We start from the raw sequence: 18,846 nt of genomic DNA, 5'->3' as shown, positions 1-18,846 counted from the left end.
CCACCACAATGGGTGCACCAATCAATATCAGTTACCATCATAGGTGATGTTGTATTTAAATCCGCTGGCAACTGAATGGAAATAGTACTTTGTAATTTGCAATTTGTATCTCATTTGTCGCTGGAATTGTATTATTTTCAACCGCAAAAGGCTCCACTACAATATGTAAATCACTAGCTGGCAATTTAGTTACATTTTCGTGTAAAGGCGAATGAAGTGAAACTGGGTCGATCATTGACAAGATCTCGTACGAAAAGTCGTTTGACATGTTTGTACACGGAGATGAAACGCTAATAACTTTCGGTAAATTCTCTACAGACAAAGCATCCATACCTGCATCTAACACTATTAATCGCTTTTAAATATAATTTGTCCCCTTGCAATAAGACATTATTAAATGTTATCTTCGACCACGAGGATAATGGAATATTTCGGGCTGTCAGAAGCGCCGATAAACTCATAAATAAAGCACACTGCTTACCTCTAGAATGAACACTAAAACGTTCATTGCCTTGATGAAAATCAGCAGCAAGAAATAAAGCCATGGTTACCCCAGAAATTGCTAAAAAGTTTTAAAAAGCTCAACCAGACCACTTGGAAATATATTCATTCCAAAAATGCGCATGTACGTGATCAGAGGTATTGTTTGCTCCCCCCAAAAATCATGGAAGGTCTGTTCCCCGGAATTACGACCATCAGACAGACAGACACAGGGTCCAGATTTCAGTTCACATAGATCCGCGCAAAAGACTGAGTCGAGTGAACTCTGGCAAATCCTGAGCAATCGTCACAAATAGTGTGCTGCCTCGCTGAGGCTCGGCAGCAATAATAAGATTGTTCTGAGGTTACCAAAGGGTATGTTTAGTTGTAACTCTATTGTTCAAATTGAAAGTAAACTTTATGGAATGTACACAAGGAGTCACAGTTACAAAGCAATACAAGATGCGGTTAAGACTCTTTACCGTGACATTACCCGTCTACCTTTAAATTATAATGTTACGGGAAATGTTATTGTACAAAGTACATAATTGCGAGAATTGCGAGTTTTTTCATGTGTGCCGATGTTCACAACATGCTGAGGGATATATTGGTTTTCAGAGAGTCAAAGAGACATCTCAGTTTGGCAGAGTCAGAATTTTATTCATTTACAGGATGGTTTTTTATGACAATCGACGTGCTAAGGGATATATTGGTTTTCAGAGCGATTACATGTATGAACTGATACAATCATTAAAAAATATTTATTACAACTATATACACTTATCTACAATTATATACAACTATGTCTTTAGACTACACATGTCTTTTTATTATCTTTTATCCATATATCTACGGATTGTTTATACCTTCAACCATCTATTAAAGATTTTCAGTTCAGCTTTTGGACAATGTTTGTAGTTGTTGTTGTTATTTTCATAGTGTTTACCGCAGGTTTCCATCCATGTGAGGTCATTTGTTTCAGCAAGTAACCATGGGATGTAGTCGTCGGGTTTTAGACATCCAAAAATGTCCAGGTTTATGGATGGGATGTTGAGTTTTGTCAGTAGTTCTTTTTCGATTCATCCCCCTTTATATGCCATGACATTACTTTAATTGAATTTAATGTCCTCGTTAAACAATTGCATCAATTTCATACGCTTCATGAACTGTAACCCTGAGGGGCCCATTGAATGGAAGTTTGTAAACGTGTTTAATTAAATAACGACATTGTTTTTTTTCATTCTCAGTTAAACAAAGAAGAACGATTGAGCGTCCTCATCTTTAATTTTCATAAGACTCAACGATCCTAGACGTCCAAATCTATATCATATGCAATGATTGGTTGTTTTTAGTTATCCCGTTTTATCGTTTTCGAGGTTGATGACACATTAAAAATTGAAGACAAGATTGTTCCGGAAATTTCATGTCTCAAAGAGGGTATTTGTGGGTCTACGTGCGAGGAAGAGATTGTTCAAGAGTCAGAGCGATTACCTGACCCGTTTGAAAGTAGTAGATGTGATTTTTTTTTGGGGAGGGGAGCGTGAACCAGCACACTTTTATTATATTTTAGTATTACAAAAAATGACGTCACATCCTGTTTATGCAAGAAATCAGGCTCTACGGACGGCGGTACCGTAACATTGACCGTCCAGATTGTTCAAAAATGAGATCAGTGTGAAAAAAAGGAAGTGTGCTGGTTCACGTTTGCATGTCATGTGACCTGTATTAAAGATATTAACTTAATTAAATCAAGTTAATGGCATAGATGAGACAACTTCGGCTTTTACTAATCACATTTTAATTTTACTACACCATCGTCAACCGCGACAGTGATCGGATTTTTCCACCCCACACCTTTGACCCTGCTATGACGTCATTCGGCGAACATGACCAGGAGCAATCACAGCTACTTCAGATACTGATTACTCAATCTGCGCATGCATGTCTCGTGCGACTCCCCAGTTCCTTACCAATAACTCATAGAATTGCAATCACACACTTGCAGGTAAGTCTCGTTTCATTTTTAACTTATAGTGTTTATGTTCATAAGCTATGTATTGAAAAGACTGGCACGCGCGCGGTGCGCCGGAGTTAACGCGAGGAAAATCCATTTATAAGGAAAATTTCCTGCCATATGGAGCACGGAATTCAGCAAATACGATCGAAGGTTTGCGCTGACAACAATCACAACACCGTGTCTACCATAATATACCTGAACTGCTGAACATTATCATTTCAACTACCATTTCGACATGTCCACGAAAAAGCATAACGCTAAACAAACTTCCATTGGGACTAAAAGGAAGCAAATCGACATTCCATCAAAACTTGAAGATGCTCTTCAAGCTGTTCAAGCCTTGAAAAGCACGATTGACGAAGAAGCTGAAGTTCTGCAAGAAGAACGAGCGACCTTCGAAGTTATGAGAAAGAAATTGGGTAGCGTACATTTCAAGAAACACGTCAAACTAAACGTTGGTGGACAAATATTCAAGACATCGCTTGAAACACTAGTGAAAGATCCCGATTCGATGTTGGCCGCCATGTTCTCTGAACGATTTGATGTGAAACCTGATGAAGAAGATGGCGCATATTTTATTGACAGAGACGGAACTCATTTTAGGTGAGCAGTAAATATTCTATTGTACGAATGCATTGTAGCTTTCGATAGCAAAGTTAAAGCATATTGAGAAAATCTCAATGTATCGCAATAATAAAGCTTATTGCGTTCGACGACGGAGAACCCTTCCTAGCCGTGTCATATCGAGATTTTCCTCGTTCTGACGTGTCGTCATAGTAACTGAAGACCATGTGCTCGCTCTATTTTGACATTTTGTTGTTAATGAAAGCATATGAGCCATCACTGTTGTTAGATTACTCCTTTTGCGGGTAACCTTTTAATCACATACGCTGTGACGTTGTAATGTTAACATTTTTGTTAATGATGTTAATGTTTTTAAAACCGAAATTTTTGGTAAACCGAAATCAACACATTTCGAACGCACATCACTAATCTGTGATTACCACTAGTAATCAATAATAATAAAGCAGAAGTTTAAGGCAATGTACTGGTAGTCGAGGTATTCCCTGACCAGTTCTGGGTATTCACTCAAATTCCTGGTAATATTTCTACAACTATACTTCCGGTCACGCATTGCTCAATACGGGGTTGTTATTGGCGACATATGAACATGTGGAGTGCATTTCGGGCTACCAGTTTCCGTTAGCAAAACTCAGTTTTAATACAAGTATAGAGGCGTCTACAAGTTCACACGCAGCATTTTACGACTAATATGAAAAAGAGAAAGGAGCTGTTTTTTCGCTTTCTCAGTTAGTAAACGATAAAAGCTTGTTTTCATTTGTCACGACATAATGTCGTAATTTATATGTTGTGCTGTAATTTACTGTTATGGCCAATCCGTCAAAAAATAATTCCTTGATGTTCTCTCAGATTCCTTGTAATATGATAACTATACTTTCGCTACTTCCGCTTTATCCTGCTCAGTGAACTGCAGCAATAAAACGTGGAACGCTATAACTTTGGCCGCCATCTTTAAAGCCAAATATGAAGGTAGTTTTTCAAAGTTTTTCAACTTTGGAGGCAAGAAACGTCATCACGAAACAACCTCGTAGTCTCGTACCCAGGGATTTCCCCAAGAGGGAAAACCCTGGGTACGAGGTTGATCGCCAAACGGTTAAAATTATGGTATACCATGCATGGAATAGCAAATAAAACTGAACCATTTCAGACCATGTGACTTGAAACGGGTTAATTTGCATACAAGCTGAAAATGTCTATTAGCATCAACCAAAAGATTCTAGATGATTGAGTGTTTCCAAAGGGCTGCTCTTAGCGCATGCTGTTGTTAATCACATTGCTGGCAAGAACGTATTATATACTTTCAATACCTTAAAATCTTTCCAGTCTTTATTTTAAGAAATAGAAAATATTTTCCGTGTTTCTATATAGTTATAGAAACACGCTTCTCGACCAATCAGCACGCACGTACTATAAATGTTATATTATGATGAATCTTGTTGGCCAGGCTGCACCGCACACGTTGACCATTTTCTTTAAATGATCTTAAATAAAAATTACTGTTTCTTTGTAATTAGGTATATTGGCTCCGCAATTCTTGATCTTTTTATATTTAAAAAGATATGAGGTCCATGCATGGCAGATGTTTTTGCGAAATTACCCCTCTTATATAAAAATTCAAATGAGTCTGCATAGGCGCACGGCAGTTGCTCGACTTATTTCAGGTTCTGTTTACATGGTAACTATACAAGAAAGGGTTAACCTACCTATGCGTGGTCGCGGTTTTTGAAACAGACGAAGCTACATCGTTTATTAAACTAAAAAAATACACAAGACTAGAGTAAACTGCTTGCTTGGGTACCTTCATGTAAACATGCCCTCAGCCAAGACTGTCCCTTACTTAGCCAGGCACTCGATGATGTTTGTAATCGTCTTGTTTTAAAAGTGCTCAATCTTTTTTGAACATTCATATATTATTACGCGCATGATACAAATAGTATTCAGATATATTTTATCATCTTTCCGCAATGTTTTTTAACTTGTATATAGATACATCTTGAACTATCTCCGCACTGGAAAACTGATTTATCCTAACGAAAACAAGATACTGGCGAATGAGCTGTACATTGAAGCTGAGTTTTATCAACTCGATGGAGTTCAAAAAGAAATTTGGCCGGGAGCATCATTTCAAAATTCTCATTACATCATTAACAGCTTGACCGAGGAGCAAAAAAACGCGTTGTTGTCATGGCTACCCTTCCAAGATATTTTTTTCAACTGGGTACAGATTTATAGCTCGTCAGTTAATGGATATGACTCATCCTATTTCCATCAAGATTGTGATAATAAGGGTCCAACAGTCATCATTGCAAAAGCTGGCAACAATATTTTTGGAGGGTATGCTGAAGTTTCATGGAATTCAAGTAATTAGCTCCTTTAATTAATACTTTAATTACAAAGCAGAAGCCTATATAGGTCAAACGTTAACGCCGCTCTTCTCATGCGCCGAACCTAATGCAAATGAGCTGAAACAAAGACATTAAAGTGCCTATATCACTCATGGGATCTTTATGTATTTGAAAAGAACGTAAAAAGTTAGTTAATATATTAAAAAACGTTTTCTGATTTCGTGCAATAATTTTGAAGATACTAGCCTTTAAACTACCTGCAGTTCCTGAGTCCCAGGCTCCTGTAAACAATGGGCAGTTTCAAATTGAATAGCCGTGTTTAAACACGGCTATTTCGCTGCATCTACACTTTATCAAGACGGTAAATTTTTTACGAATATCATATAATTGTGTCTAAATAAATAACTGTGGTGGACAAGCGTTCCCATGCATTCACATCCCAAATTAGAGTATGGAACATGAACTGAAAATTTTATTCGAATATTTCGAATCATTTTGATACATTGGAAGGTGCAAAGGTTTTGCTCATATAACAATGCGGGACCCGCTAATAAAACGTAAAACGGCAAATGCCTGGTGCGTGAACAAAAATTTTCGGCAATAAAGGGCAAAGGGTCTCGATTTTTTAAACTTTAGGCACAATTAAGTTTTCACATAAAAAAGTGTATTGTTTAAGGTATGCAGTCATTTGTCATGTTTTATTTAAGAAACAGTTCAAAATCTTACATTAACTATAAACATCCGAATCATCATGGCAGCAGTACAATACAGAATGTTCAAAGCGAATGAATGGAACGTCTTTTTTGGTAGCTAGATAATTATATCTTTTACTCATTTAGGTTCGTCTTTCGTAAAAGATGAAAATGCCTTTCTTTTCACGCTTGCAAACCCAACTGGAGCCCGACCAACAAAACTTCCACAATCTGATAACAGCGGTGGAATTTGGTGCGACCCGTCTTATGGTCCTGGATTTGGGTCGGCCAATGGCACCAATATATGGTTCATGGATTGTCCAAACGGGCCATCCTACTGTAGTGTTAACAACAGCAACACTGCTTTCCAAATTCCACAAGATCAACCGTTCACAAATTTTATTTATGGAAGCAATACAACAGCCTTTGGCACAGACTACATAGAAGTTTTTTGTTTGAAAAAAACTTAAATTGTGACAATTTTTGAACAAGCATGTTTACAATTTTGTTCATATCACGTATTGTGATGATAAACTTTGGATGTCGATTATCTCCGGCATATCTTTCTAGCTTAACGATAATGATAAAAGGCCATAAAACGCTTTTTTCAGATCTGAGCGGGTTTTTTTGTCTAAATTTATGCACTGTTGCTTTACCTCATAAAAATTAGTACAAACTATTTCATGAATTATGAAGAAACATGCATAAAAGAATCATGCATAAAAGGAACGTATGGCAGAGTACATGCTGCGTGCCAAATGATGACACAGAGATTTTCAGAGATAGATTTTAGATATATGGACTATTTAATATGGTGTGTGTATTTAATATGTGTCCCCGGGGTGTAAGGTACTGATTTCGTTGGGGATATTTACAATCGATATATGTCATCAAAATTAATTTCAACGCAAAACGCAAGTTGTCCCGAGCAAAAAAATCGATTGCTTTCGCGATGGTTCATGTTCAGTTCATTTCTTTTCAATTGAGAAATTTAAATCTGCTACTGTGAATTAAATGGAGTATATAGGTATGACGTCTCCTTTAAATAAAAGAGTTGAAAGAAAATGTTGCAAAGGATAATCTTATCTTTTTCTCCGGCATATATAGCGAAAAGCCATTATATTCAAATAGTTGAATCGTGTGTATAATTATATGCTCCACGCCTCTGTTAATGTCATGCCGCATTAGACTCAGAGAAGTTCAAAATAGACTCTCACCAAGACATTACCCTTGTGTGTAAAATATTTGTCTTTCTTTTTCTTTCCGTCTATTAATATCGCCTTTTTCCCAAATTAAGACGTAATGAATGCATGCATGCATGAGTAAACTAGGGATCCAAGGATAGTGCAAAGTTTTCATGCCCTAAGCAACCAGACGTTTGTCCCGGCATAAACATTTTGACTTATGCCAGTAAAAATATAAAGAACTAGGTTAAACATTAATCAAAAGGAAATTACTCAAAGTACTCAAGTTACGTTAGCTGCGGATACTCAATACTGTCACTATTAGCCTAACCGGACGCGATTTTCTCAGTTTAGTCTCTTTTCTTCGTCAAACAACTGCGACAACATTCACTACATTTATATGATGGCAACAATTTATCCGTCACTTCATAAAAATAGTCAAAATAGTTGCGTTGTAAATAATTTTAATAAACCGCGGTGCATATTATGCCTATGATGTGGATAACTTCGACGCGTAAATCGATACAAAACAATATACTTATAATCAATACTGTATAATGCCAAAATGATTTGATTACTGCAGAAAATGTCCGTTTTGTATAGTATCATTTATGTACTGTACGCAGAATATCAGGTATCGACTTGCTATCGACATAATATATATTCGTGTAAGAGATCTATCAATACATAAACAACACAGCGTCGTTTCTTCGTAACCTCTTCGCTCTATTTATGGAATAAACCTTCCCAATTATATTTGTGTTGAATTGAATGCTCGTAATTCATAACATAAGTTGATAAATTGCGTAGATTCTCAAAGAATTGCTCGATTTTTACGCCAGGAATGTTTTGAAGCAATGCTCTTCGTTTCTTTACATCGTGAATAATGTTTAAGTCTCGACGGCACATGCGCAGTTGCGACGTATAAGAAAAAATCCGGTGTTTCGGGGGGAAATTCTGCGCATATCCTTTAAAACAAAACCCAAACCGCGGAAAAGCAATGCTTCAAAATTTACAGTAACCGTCAAAATTCCTCAATATTTTGGTGACCTTTGCAAAAGGGATATAGTGCATTAATACATAAAGCAATTTAAACTAATTTAAAAACTTTAAATTACTGATCATATACACAAAAAGTTACCATACGCATAAATATATCTACCCCCCGTAAAGTTTACACTATGACTGACTCTGACTTACTGACTCGTTTGAATTTTCGCCACCCATCACAATACTGCAAAGTTTCTCAAACTTTGCACTAAAAATGTTATTTTATATATAGGAAGAAAAGTGATATTTTATATATAGGAAGAACAATGATATTTTATATATAGGTGGTGTTCACGTTTCGTCATTGTCGCCATGTTGGATGATTTTAACAAAGGATTTTCCTCTTTTGCAATTCAAATGTCATCTTACATGGCGAAAATCCCTTTGTCTTATACGTCCCATGAGATACTTGCACACCACCTATACGACGATATTTTGGATTATAATTACTATTTTATACTTGGTGCCAAAATATTTTTAGTAAATAAGTTTATAATTATACATTTTGCTTGCTATAATTATACATTTTGCTTATTTTAGCGATGTTCTCTTGTCAATCTGTTCTCAATACATAACTGTATTTTGAAGTGAACTGAATATTGAATAAGAATAATGAAGTGCAATATGAACTAAAAATCGAGGTGGCACTGATTCATCCAGCTTGATCTAATTTTTTCTGAGAGGCATATCGCTATAGTTAACCTGCTATTTGTATTGAGATATAAACTGAAGTTTTCGCTTTTAACGACACCAGAATTCGGAACATGATTATTTCGTTCAGATATGAATAGAGGCATCGGATCGACACTGCGTCTGTGGCTAATTTGTCACAAGCACAGACCATGGACTTGGAATCCTTCCATACTGTTAAAAGAAAACGTCGTTTGAATATAATACCATAATTATTGTTATCGTGATTCATGCTTGTCCAAAGATTTAGGGGTCAATACTGACAATAGTACATGTATTACCCATGTCAGCTGTACAGTCATGTGTTGTGAGTATTTCAAAGCGGTCGCATTTTTTTGTTTTTATTCATCAGGTCTGATATAAGTTGGGTTTATTTCTCTCCGAATTCCATGTAAATTATCTATTACTAAGAGATGCAAAAGTAAATTTGATGAAAAAAAGATCTGATTTTGGCTTCATTTCGTCCCATTTGACTTACTTTAACGGGGGCATTATACGATTTGCAAATTGCAATAAGTAATAAGATACATCCTCCTGGATATAAGGGGCCGGGAGAGTTAGTATGGATACTATAGTACCGACATGTTACTAGGAAAAACCAAAAGTCCTAAAGAATTTTACATTTTCGTTACAAGTTAATTAATCATACCCAGCAAATATTGCAATATAGTATATAAAGTATGCATGCATGTCTTTGATGGAAATTACGGAACAAAAGTATCCAACCTGTATTCCTGTTAATTCGTCGTAAAATTTCTTGGCAATTTTTGGTCCATTTTCCATGGTTGGTATGTGAAGAACCTTAAAATGAGTTATTATAACGATTGTAGTGTAACGTTAATAGAAACTGCGTTAGTAAAACGATTAGAATATTGTTCTAAGAAGATTTCTAATAAATTACCTCGTTTTTATATAGAATGTCTTTAACAGGACAAATAACACATGCTGTACCAGCACCAAAAACCTCTTTGACCTAAATTTGTAAGAAACAGTTGAAAATTAAGAATTCTTCATGGACGACATTAAATTGCATTGCATGTTACTAAGCACAAATTGCGAAACATGCAATGGTGATAATTGCAAGACAGCAGTCAGGATAACAAATCATTAAAGTTTGCCCAAGCACAGAGATTTATACTCCCTGAATACGGCATTTTTATGTTAAAATTTAAATTATTTTCACGAAAGTTGGAAACCATCTATATTATTATATACGTGTTTCCCAATTGAGTCGTGTTTGATAATTACCCTTTCCTCTTTGAGGGCTTTCCTCAAATCATTCATTGTGTAACGTCTCTCGGAAACCTTGAATTCATCCTTAAAAAAGTGAAATTGTAAAAAAATATTCATGCAATTGACAACAACAAAAAATGTGACTTGGCTCAAAGAATTTCAGAGTTGAATAAATACAGATATGTTCGTTACGTTATAAAATTAACCATTTTTAGTAATACAGAAAAAGACATAATTTAAATTTTATTTTCGCTACCTCTATGTTAACTTTAAAAAAATTTAGCGCATGCATTTGGGCACGAAAACACTCGTAAATAGCCGGGCAGGTTTAATAAATGCAATTATCTTCGCCGCATATTTTATACATGCACGTGATAAAACACTCCTGCACTAATGTTGAAGTAGTATATTTATGCAACCTACCCACTGCTGGGCAAGATCGAGCATAGCCATTCGTGTAACTCCGGGCAAAATAAGACCATCCAAGGGAGGTGTAACAAGCTCTTTCTCTACAGGAAAATATCTTAGAAGTGAACTTCAATTCAACAAACAGCAAAAATAGCACAATCATTGGTTTTAGACCAGTGAACTCACACAGTTCTCTTCCTCAGTCAAATCTACTCATATCCATGCAGACATTAAATTATATGGTGAAAACTTGGATGAAACAGTTGGACAGAACGATACGAAAACCAGGCCTATAAATCCAACCCGAATAAAAGAACCGTATAAGCTTTACTTGCCATTAAAAAAGTCTTAATGCAACTTTTACCTCCATTCTCATTTTCGAGAAAGATGAATAAATTCATCGTACCAACTTCTGTTATCTATACAACAAAATTCAATATATTAGTTAATACATTAAAACTTTTAAGATTCCAAATTAATTTTTCTCTGGAAGCAGTCTCTCAGCTGTTGGAAGCGATTGTTTTTAATCGCTGCATGAGTGCTTCTGATACATTATCAGAAGAACAGTTCACAAGATACAATTTCGTTCGATCCAATTCAATTCTGACGTATGGAATGTAGTCTGGTATTGATAATGCTGTACTCCAATGGCTTTAGTTAATTTGCTGTCATATACTTTGGAAGTCAACAGACTATAAAGCAGCTATAGAAGAAGTGATTTGAATCCGACAAATTTGGATCATGTGACCATTACTAGCAAACCAAAGATTCAGCTTACCTGGTTGGTGACTTATAGAAGCAATATCACAATTTTAATTTCATATACCTGAGTCTTATGCACTATTATTATATATTTAGGATATTGTATATATTACTTGTTCATCGTCACCAAAAAGCCAGAGAACTTGTTCACAATTTTTCTTCACGGCCTCTGCCTGAGCAAATAGAGTAGGAGCATAGTTCCTAAAACAAATATTTTTATGTATATCGATTATGATTTTTGGCACTTCACTCGATGCAGGTAAATTCAAGAGGTTTTAAAGGATCTTAATCTCGAGTGGCATTAACTGTTCCTGGCTTGAATTTGAAGTGCGTATAATTTCACTCGAAATTAACATCCTTTAAAGCCTCAAGAATTTTTATGTATACACAAACAATTTCAGTTTATTCAGTATATATAAAGAAAAATTTCAAAATTGGATTTTCAAAAGACAACGTCACGTAATTACAGCCAAAAATTTACCAAACTGCTTTTTCACAAAACAATGTTTTAGTGAAATTTTATCATTTTTTATTATATATATTTCGCATAGGTTATCAAAAAATTTTAACAAAGCCATGCACTTCGTCAATAATTTAAGAAGAAAGAAATACTCGTGTTGTCTCAGTTAAAGTTATAGACCAACACTTTACAAAAACGTTTCAGGATTAATAAGACTAACCGATATGTTTTTGTAGTTCAATAAACAATTATATAAATAAATTATATGCTCATATATACTTGGATTTGTATCGCAGCATGCATCAACATAGTGTAATATAGATTACCCTCCAGCTTTACTATCACCAGAACCACCGTGCCATGAACGCACAAATCTTGCGTCAGCCATTAAAGACACCGGTTTGAATGAACCAGTCTTGAAATATGGTCCAACTGGTGATAGAATACAATATAATAACGCCTCGTTTCCTTCGCTTACTCCTAGTGTGGGCTGAAAGAAAAAGGATCAAGGTTTAGTGAGACTGGCTGCACAAGACTGGCTGCACAAGACTGGCTTACCACGTCATGATATGCTTCAATCAAGTACCAGCTAGATTAACAAAGCGGATTTAGATCCCAGCATCATGAGCTAACCATTAATCTTTTGTCAAGCATGGCTAAAAAGAACGGCCGATCGACGAACAACGACCGGCTAAAATGCAGTTCGCAGGGGCGCGGTGCAGGATCGAGTCAGGATTGGGGTTGTCGCGTGTTATTTTGATCAACTTTTATGATGAAGACATTCACTTTTGCATCCGGTGTCTTCCATATTTTCGCCTTACGGACTCACAGAATATTCCAAGTTTAATGCAACTTCATTTCCCCCCCTTCCAATACCGGTATATACTCGATTTTTATTTGTTTGGATATACTCTGATCAATTTCAATAATTATGCAGTAGTGACACTTTGTTTATTAAATGGCAAATACAATGTGGGAAGGTGGCTAACAATAGGCAAGAGGCATGTAACGGCCTATTCTAAAACCATAAATATTCAGAAATTTTCCTGCACATGTTGCATATCGGTTCACAGAGATTTCGTCAAAAGCAATATAGCTGCATGCACATACTGACAACAAATTTTAACGGTTCTGAGCTAAAATAAGGTCAGCGGCCATGCACTTTGACCGGCGATATCTACGGAGATATCTCTTTATTTGCAGCGCAATGATAATTAAACTACGTTTCAGGCCGTTTTTTTTTACGGATTCGGGGAAATCTCGTTTCTTTTTTACTTTTAAAAACGCGGGACAGATAAATATCTGTTGTCATGCACAATTTACGTTTAGTACAATATTATAAAACAATTTCATTATTTCTACAGTATTACATATCATTTATATGCATGAAAACGTTTGCTACAGTACTTACCCCTGTAGCAATAAACGTTGGTCGAATATATAAAGAACAACTATCTTCTTTAGGAACCCAATCTTTATCTATCTTTATTAACTCTACTATACATTTCAAGAACTCGTCCCCATCAAAATTCTGTGAAGATAAAACAGTCTATCTGATGCTAATATTCGTGTATGGTGACAAATTAGCTTCTAGGTTCACTACGTAGCTACTTACATTTAATACTGCAAAGCTTTCGGTCCGTTATTGCACTGATGAAGGCTCGGGTTAACGCACCGAAAGGTTTGCAGTATTAAATACTTACGTGGTGTATCTACAAGCTAATTTACCTATTTGATACTGTTGTATTTCATAACTCCAACTGTATCTCACAATTCCAACTGTATCTCACAACCCCTACTGTATCTCACAACCCCTACTGTATCTCACAACCCTTACTGTATCTCACAACCCTTACTGTATCTCACAACCTTTACTGTATCTCACAACACTGTATCTCACAACTCTTACTGTATCTCACAACCCCTACTGTATCTCACAACCTCTACTGTATCTCACAACCCCTACTGTATCTCACAACCCCTACTGTATCTCACAACCCTTACTGTATCTCACAACCCTTACTGTATCTCACAACCTTTACTGTATCTCACAACCTTTACTGTATCTCACAACACTGTATCTCACAACTCTTACTGTATCTCACAACCCCTACTGTATCTCACAACCTCTACTGTATCTCACAACCTTTACTGTATCTCACAACCCCTACTGTATCTCACAACCTTTACTGTATCTCACAACCTCTACTGTATCTCACAACCCCTACTGTATCTCACAACCCCTACTGTATCTCACAACCCTTACTGTATCTCATGCACATCCCCTGCTGTATCCCACAACCTCTACTGTATCTCAGTTATCTTAGCGAAGTTCGTGGTCTAAAACTTAGCTAATCATATATTGATATAACCCACCGGTAAACGCAGTCTCTCAGCGGTTCTTTGAAGTCTCCTCATATTATCCATTGGTCGAAACAATCTTATACTGCCATCAGACGAATTAAAATACGCTTTCATACCTTCAAAACCCTTAAACAAAATTACAAAGAATTCTCATAATTATTGACTTCGGAAATTAAGATCGCCATGGCATTGGCCGCGGAGCATGCATGGGGGAGGTACGATTGTTTCAGCCCCCAAAAGGAAATGCGGGGGGGTTGGTTTTAGTGTCCCCACAAAATATATTAATTCATCAGAGGCAGCTATCACTAAGAGATGGCCACGGCGGGCCTCCAAAATTTGATTAACCAATTTAATTGTCAATGCAATAATTGTTGCAGAGGATTTGAGTTTTATTTTTCGTAATGTTTCCTTTTTGGTCTGAATTGTCGTGTTCCTCACCCATCATTCACTCATTTATATAACAGCATATATTTTTCTCATAATGATATCAAACGCCGCGGAAAATAGCTGACTTCAAACGAAATTTGATTGGCTCTTTTCAGCCAATAAAGAATCGTGTAATATTAGGCTTTCTGCGTTAATGAGGGAATAGAGAATACATGGTTAATTGCGCGAAAATATGGAATTTATTTCGAGTTATTATTAATTTACTTCGATTATTTCGCAGCGCTCACTCGTTCGATATTATATCTTAGCATCAAATGTGGTAAAACATATGCCTAAAATAGACAAAACACTTCTCAACTTTTCAACCTGAGGGCCTTCATTGTCAGGTCGAAACGTCGAGAAGTGTTTTGTCTATTTTAGACAGTTGTTAATTAAATTTTAATTCGTGACAGTACAGTCAGTCCTACCTCAACAGCATAATGAAAGACTTTAGCAGCAGGGCTTAACGTGATATCTCCATAAGGTTTGATCTCTGGGTTTTCCCAACCACGTGATGACCACCGTACTGTTAACATATGATCAGTGAACACTGTACCAAATTCAATATTGCTGACATCCGTAGGTTTGTCTTTCAGCGTTGAACGTTTTGTGAACTTAAGATTATCAGACTAAAACAATTTGAAGGAAAGGCGTATGGAGATCTATATGCTTCACATGTAGTATGAAAACCGCCTGAAATACACAAAAATACAGTACTTCTCGACTTTTCAACCTTAGTAGGGACCTTCGTCAGGAGAGTTCGGCCATCTATTTAGGTAGTCAAAATTTCATCATTCTCAATATAATCCTTAACAAAATTTAAATTGACCAAAGTGTATGGGGCTTAAGCCGGTGTTCAGACTGAATGCCCGGCACCGGTGCCCAAAGTCAAAACAGGTTCATAAAACATGCTGAACACAGTGCCCTTGTTGAGTACCGCCCCTGGAGGTAGTGCACGTTCTTGAGAACCGTGCCCAATTCTATTTGCAAGCGTCATGTTCAAATAGGCGCCAGAAAAGTGACGCGCACCAGTGCTAGGCACTGTTGCGTTGTCAACAAGTTCCCGCCAAACGCTTATCGATGAATATGATTGGACAGCTCGTTCATTGTGTGTTCAGACGAGCGTGCGGACATCTCTGTTTTTATTTTAGTCGGTTCATCGATTTACTGTTTTTCTTCTCATTAAAAATATATGTTTTGAATTGTGGAAGTGGAAAATTTTAATAGGTTCTTGGGCACGCAGGCGACCTCTCGTGAGTCCTGACAAAGCCCCAACACTGGCTATGCCTAATTACTATAGCCATAGGTCGAAACATCGTGTCGAGAAGTGTTTTTGTTTATTTTAGGCAGTTGTTATACCACATTTGAAGTGTAATGGTTTGAAGACGCTGCCAAACTGCTCCTTGGTAATATTGAATCTGCAGTATTTGAAGAATCAAGATATACAGGTCTATGTTCCCATGTTTGTGTATGATAGTTTTTTTGCAAATAGTCTTTTGTTGTCACATAATTATGTGCACTGCATTTTCGTTTCGCTGATCAATAAATAATAGTCATGAATATAGTGATGTGCAATTGTATGGATAAACATGTATTGAGTGAGTTTTTAAAGACTGCAAAAAAATTGTCTGAAGACTAAAATACTATTGTACAGTAACTAACTCAAATAAGCAAAATATTGTAAACTACAGAGACTACATCTCTTTACTGCCTACAACTCTGTACTACATCTCTTTAATACAACACCTCTATCAACTAGCTTGAACTGGCAAAATTTCAGTCTTGAATTTAATTTCTGAAACCTTTCCTTTCTTCATATTTAACAGTGTTATATAACATTGACTTTAAGCTGATTTTAAATGCAATATATTTAATTTGTTTACCATTATATCCGGCAAAGATGACATACATCTTGGAAGAACTTTCTACAAATGAAAAAATAGGTTGAACCGTAAGAAAAGGCCACTGCCAATAATACTTCGGGGTGGCGCATTATTTTGTAACAGACAGGGTTAGTTAAAGTTATAGTACTGTGTGGTCTAATTATTACCATGGTTAAATATGGTAGAATAATTACTATGATGAAATTTTTACATGTATGTATGACAGGGTTGAAATGCCAATTTTTGGTTGCTTTAATTGCTCGTATAAGTAAGGAAACATATGAAGCATATATAAAATTCAAGTAAGATATATTGGTCTACCATTGTTATTAGAAGAGAGAAATGAGAAGAAGCTACTATAAGTAAATTTAAAAATGTTACATTCAAAACATTTTTTTACCCAAACTGATCTGGTGAGTTTGTGTGGGTTATTTGGTTCTACCAATAACAAACCTTTTCCTCACCTCAGATTTTTTCTCTACCTATTTTTCTCTACCGATTATTTGGTTCTACCAATAACGAACCTTTTCCTCACCTCAGAGACTAATACATGGAGACCTTGCAGCCCAGGTGCTCATAATTACCACTGAGGCCTTTAGGTAAAAACAGACAGAGTGTTTCAAGGAATCTCGATTCAAATATATACAGTTATTTACCTCTGTCTTGAAATGCAGTGCTTAACTTTCAATGAAATAATTTCAATTCAAAATATGATAGGTCTGACCATTTTAATTGGCCCAGCCTTAAAGGAAAGCTTCAGTCCAGAATTATTATTACAAAATTCTGATAAAATGCAGTTTGGGGTTACATAATAATAATTTCCCCTCAGGCTGAAAAAATACAGCTTATCAGTTAAAGGTACATTGACTGAAATTTCAGACCTCATTGCTGTAACTCAACATTATTGTCATAAAATGATGAAACAAGTTTAACTGCGTGGATAGAGAAATTGCTCGAGTTGAAATCCCTGCCACCTTTTAAGCATTAAATATCAGTTAAGCATGGGTGGAAATCTCCATGCAATTTAGTCTCTTAATTAACAAAATGAGCACATATTTCATAGCAGGGGGTCCAGGGTTACTGAATTTATTTGATAAGGAAATACTAAAATATCTCTAAATATAGATGGCAAGGAATATATCCTAAATATCATATCAAGATGAAACAATGCAGATGCAAACATGAGTACCAGATTATAAATGAACGTTATTTTTATAATATTGGAAAGTCACTACAATTATGGTAGAATTTCATACTATTAATTGCTTACTTCAGTGCAACATAACAAAAGACCGAAACATCGAAGATTGATCTATGATCAAATCACCGTGAATTTGCTCAGTTAATCTCGATCTATTTATAATACTAATCAATCTCTGAGCTTTATGACGAAGAAATTTTTAACTGGCCACGTATATAACAGTTGTATTGCATGAATAATCCGACTTTGTTTTCAATTACCACACGACCTAATTGCTCAACTTTAATACACGACGTTCACTGATAAGTATAGAGGATAAGCTTGTAGCGTTGTCGTGTTGTTTGGTAACAGATAAGACAATATTTAAATCGAACAAAACTTCAATTTAAGAAGTACGTATAACGTGTTATGTTACATCGAGAACAATTATTAAACAATTATATTCACAACACGGCGGTAAACGGACTATATGAATTACAGAACTAGGAATGTTAAATAACGGTACAAACCAAAGCAATACAAGCAGATTTTCTTGCCAAATTAACCTTTGAAGAAAGTCTTGATGCAGATCGTAAAGAAAGAGCCATTATTGGGAGTAATTTTAGTCCGCAAGAATTTTTCTGATGTAACATTCAATGCGATTTTTGCCGGTTATTTGCCTCAGCAGTCGACCTCGCCAGGCGGAAATTGAGGGCGGAAATTAGAGTTCTGATTGGCTGGTAAAGTGGGCAGGGTGATGGTTGGGTGACGATAGAGATATTCCACATTACGCCCACGAGAAGCCCACTGCCTACGAGTCACAACAAGATTGTCAATTTGTCATCAGCTTGCCACATAATTTTTACAAGTTACAACTGGATACTTCGAAAGACCTAGCTTGTGTTTCGACGCCAATGCTACACAAGAGCATATCATTTTTGTTAATAATACTGTAAATGCCGTGAATATATAGCCTAGAGAACGGCAAGTGTGTGTACCTCTTTTTGAATTTCGCGCGGGAATTTGATATCTAATTCTTTTCCGAGAAAATGGAAAATGGATCAGTTTTCCCCGCGCGCGTGTAAACACA

At 36.1% G+C, this 18,846-nt stretch overlaps 2 protein-coding genes across 5 annotated transcripts; one reads left to right on the top strand and one right to left on the bottom strand.

The window, feature by feature from the left end:
• Nucleotides 1-2,588: 2,588 nt before the first annotated feature.
• On the top strand, nt 2,589-7,090 carry LOC114531501. Its single transcript, XM_028553106.1, has 3 exons — nt 2,589-3,100; nt 5,066-5,439; nt 6,264-7,090. Exons 1-3 carry the CDS (start codon nt 2,733-2,735, stop codon nt 6,584-6,586), a joined length of 1,065 nt encoding a protein of 354 aa, XP_028408907.1. The 5' UTR covers nt 2,589-2,732; the 3' UTR covers nt 6,587-7,090.
• Nucleotides 7,091-8,618: 1,528 nt separating this feature from the next.
• LOC114531496 (branched-chain-amino-acid aminotransferase, cytosolic-like) lies at nt 8,619-18,443 on the bottom strand. 4 transcript variants are annotated; one of them, XM_028553099.1, is made up of 14 exons: nt 18,287-18,443; nt 17,233-17,318; nt 16,577-16,618; nt 15,122-15,322; nt 14,280-14,393; nt 13,315-13,434; nt 12,230-12,393; nt 11,557-11,644; nt 11,046-11,100; nt 10,697-10,782; nt 10,289-10,357; nt 9,942-10,013; nt 9,767-9,841; nt 8,619-9,214 (listed from the first exon to the last, which is right to left on the bottom strand). In XM_028553099.1, the coding sequence occupies exons 3-14, from the start codon at nt 16,598-16,600 to the stop codon at nt 9,170-9,172; spliced, it is 1,113 nt and encodes a 370-aa protein (XP_028408900.1). In that variant the 5' UTR covers nt 16,601-16,618; nt 17,233-17,318; nt 18,287-18,443; the 3' UTR covers nt 8,619-9,169. The 4 variants fall into 4 exon arrangements, with proteins under 4 accessions (XP_028408900.1, XP_028408898.1, XP_028408901.1 ...); XM_028553097.1 differs by lacking the exon at nt 17,233-17,318; XM_028553100.1 differs by lacking the exons at nt 17,233-17,318; nt 18,287-18,443 and adding an exon at nt 17,112-17,204.
• Between the last annotated feature and the right edge of the window lie 403 nt (nt 18,444-18,846).

Source organism: Dendronephthya gigantea, unplaced genomic scaffold (genome assembly GCF_004324835.1).
Source record: "Dendronephthya gigantea isolate DGI-Jeju-01 unplaced genomic scaffold, DenGig_1.0 000072F, whole genome shotgun sequence".
Lineage (NCBI taxonomy): Eukaryota > Metazoa > Cnidaria > Anthozoa > Malacalcyonacea > Nephtheidae > Dendronephthya > Dendronephthya gigantea.
The sequence above is the reverse complement of the archived record's forward strand: the minus strand, read 5'-3'. Positions and strand labels throughout refer to the sequence as shown.

Excerpts from the sequence above, each read along its gene's own strand:
- LOC114531501 (XM_028553106.1), top strand. The coding sequence starts at position 2,733 with ATGTCCACGAAAAAGCATAACGCTAAACAAACTTCCATTGGGACTAAA. Across the intron at positions 3,101-5,065 it reads AGAGACGGAACTCATTTTAG|ATACATCTTGAACTATCTCC; the intron begins GTGAGCAGTAAA and ends ACTTGTATATAG. Across the intron at positions 5,440-6,263 it reads TGAAGTTTCATGGAATTCAA|GTTCGTCTTTCGTAAAAGAT; the intron begins GTAATTAGCTCC and ends TTACTCATTTAG.
- LOC114531496 (XM_028553097.1), bottom strand. The coding sequence starts at position 18,409 with ATGTTACATCAGAAAAATTCTTGCGGACTAAAATTACTCCCAATAATG. Across the intron at positions 15,323-16,576 it reads CATCTTTGCCGGATATAATG|TCTGATAATCTTAAGTTCAC; the intron begins GTAAACAAATTA and ends AAATTGTTTTAG. Across the intron at positions 14,394-15,121 it reads TCTTTCATTATGCTGTTGAG|GGTTTTGAAGGTATGAAAGC; the intron begins GTAGGACTGACT and ends ATTTTGTTTAAG.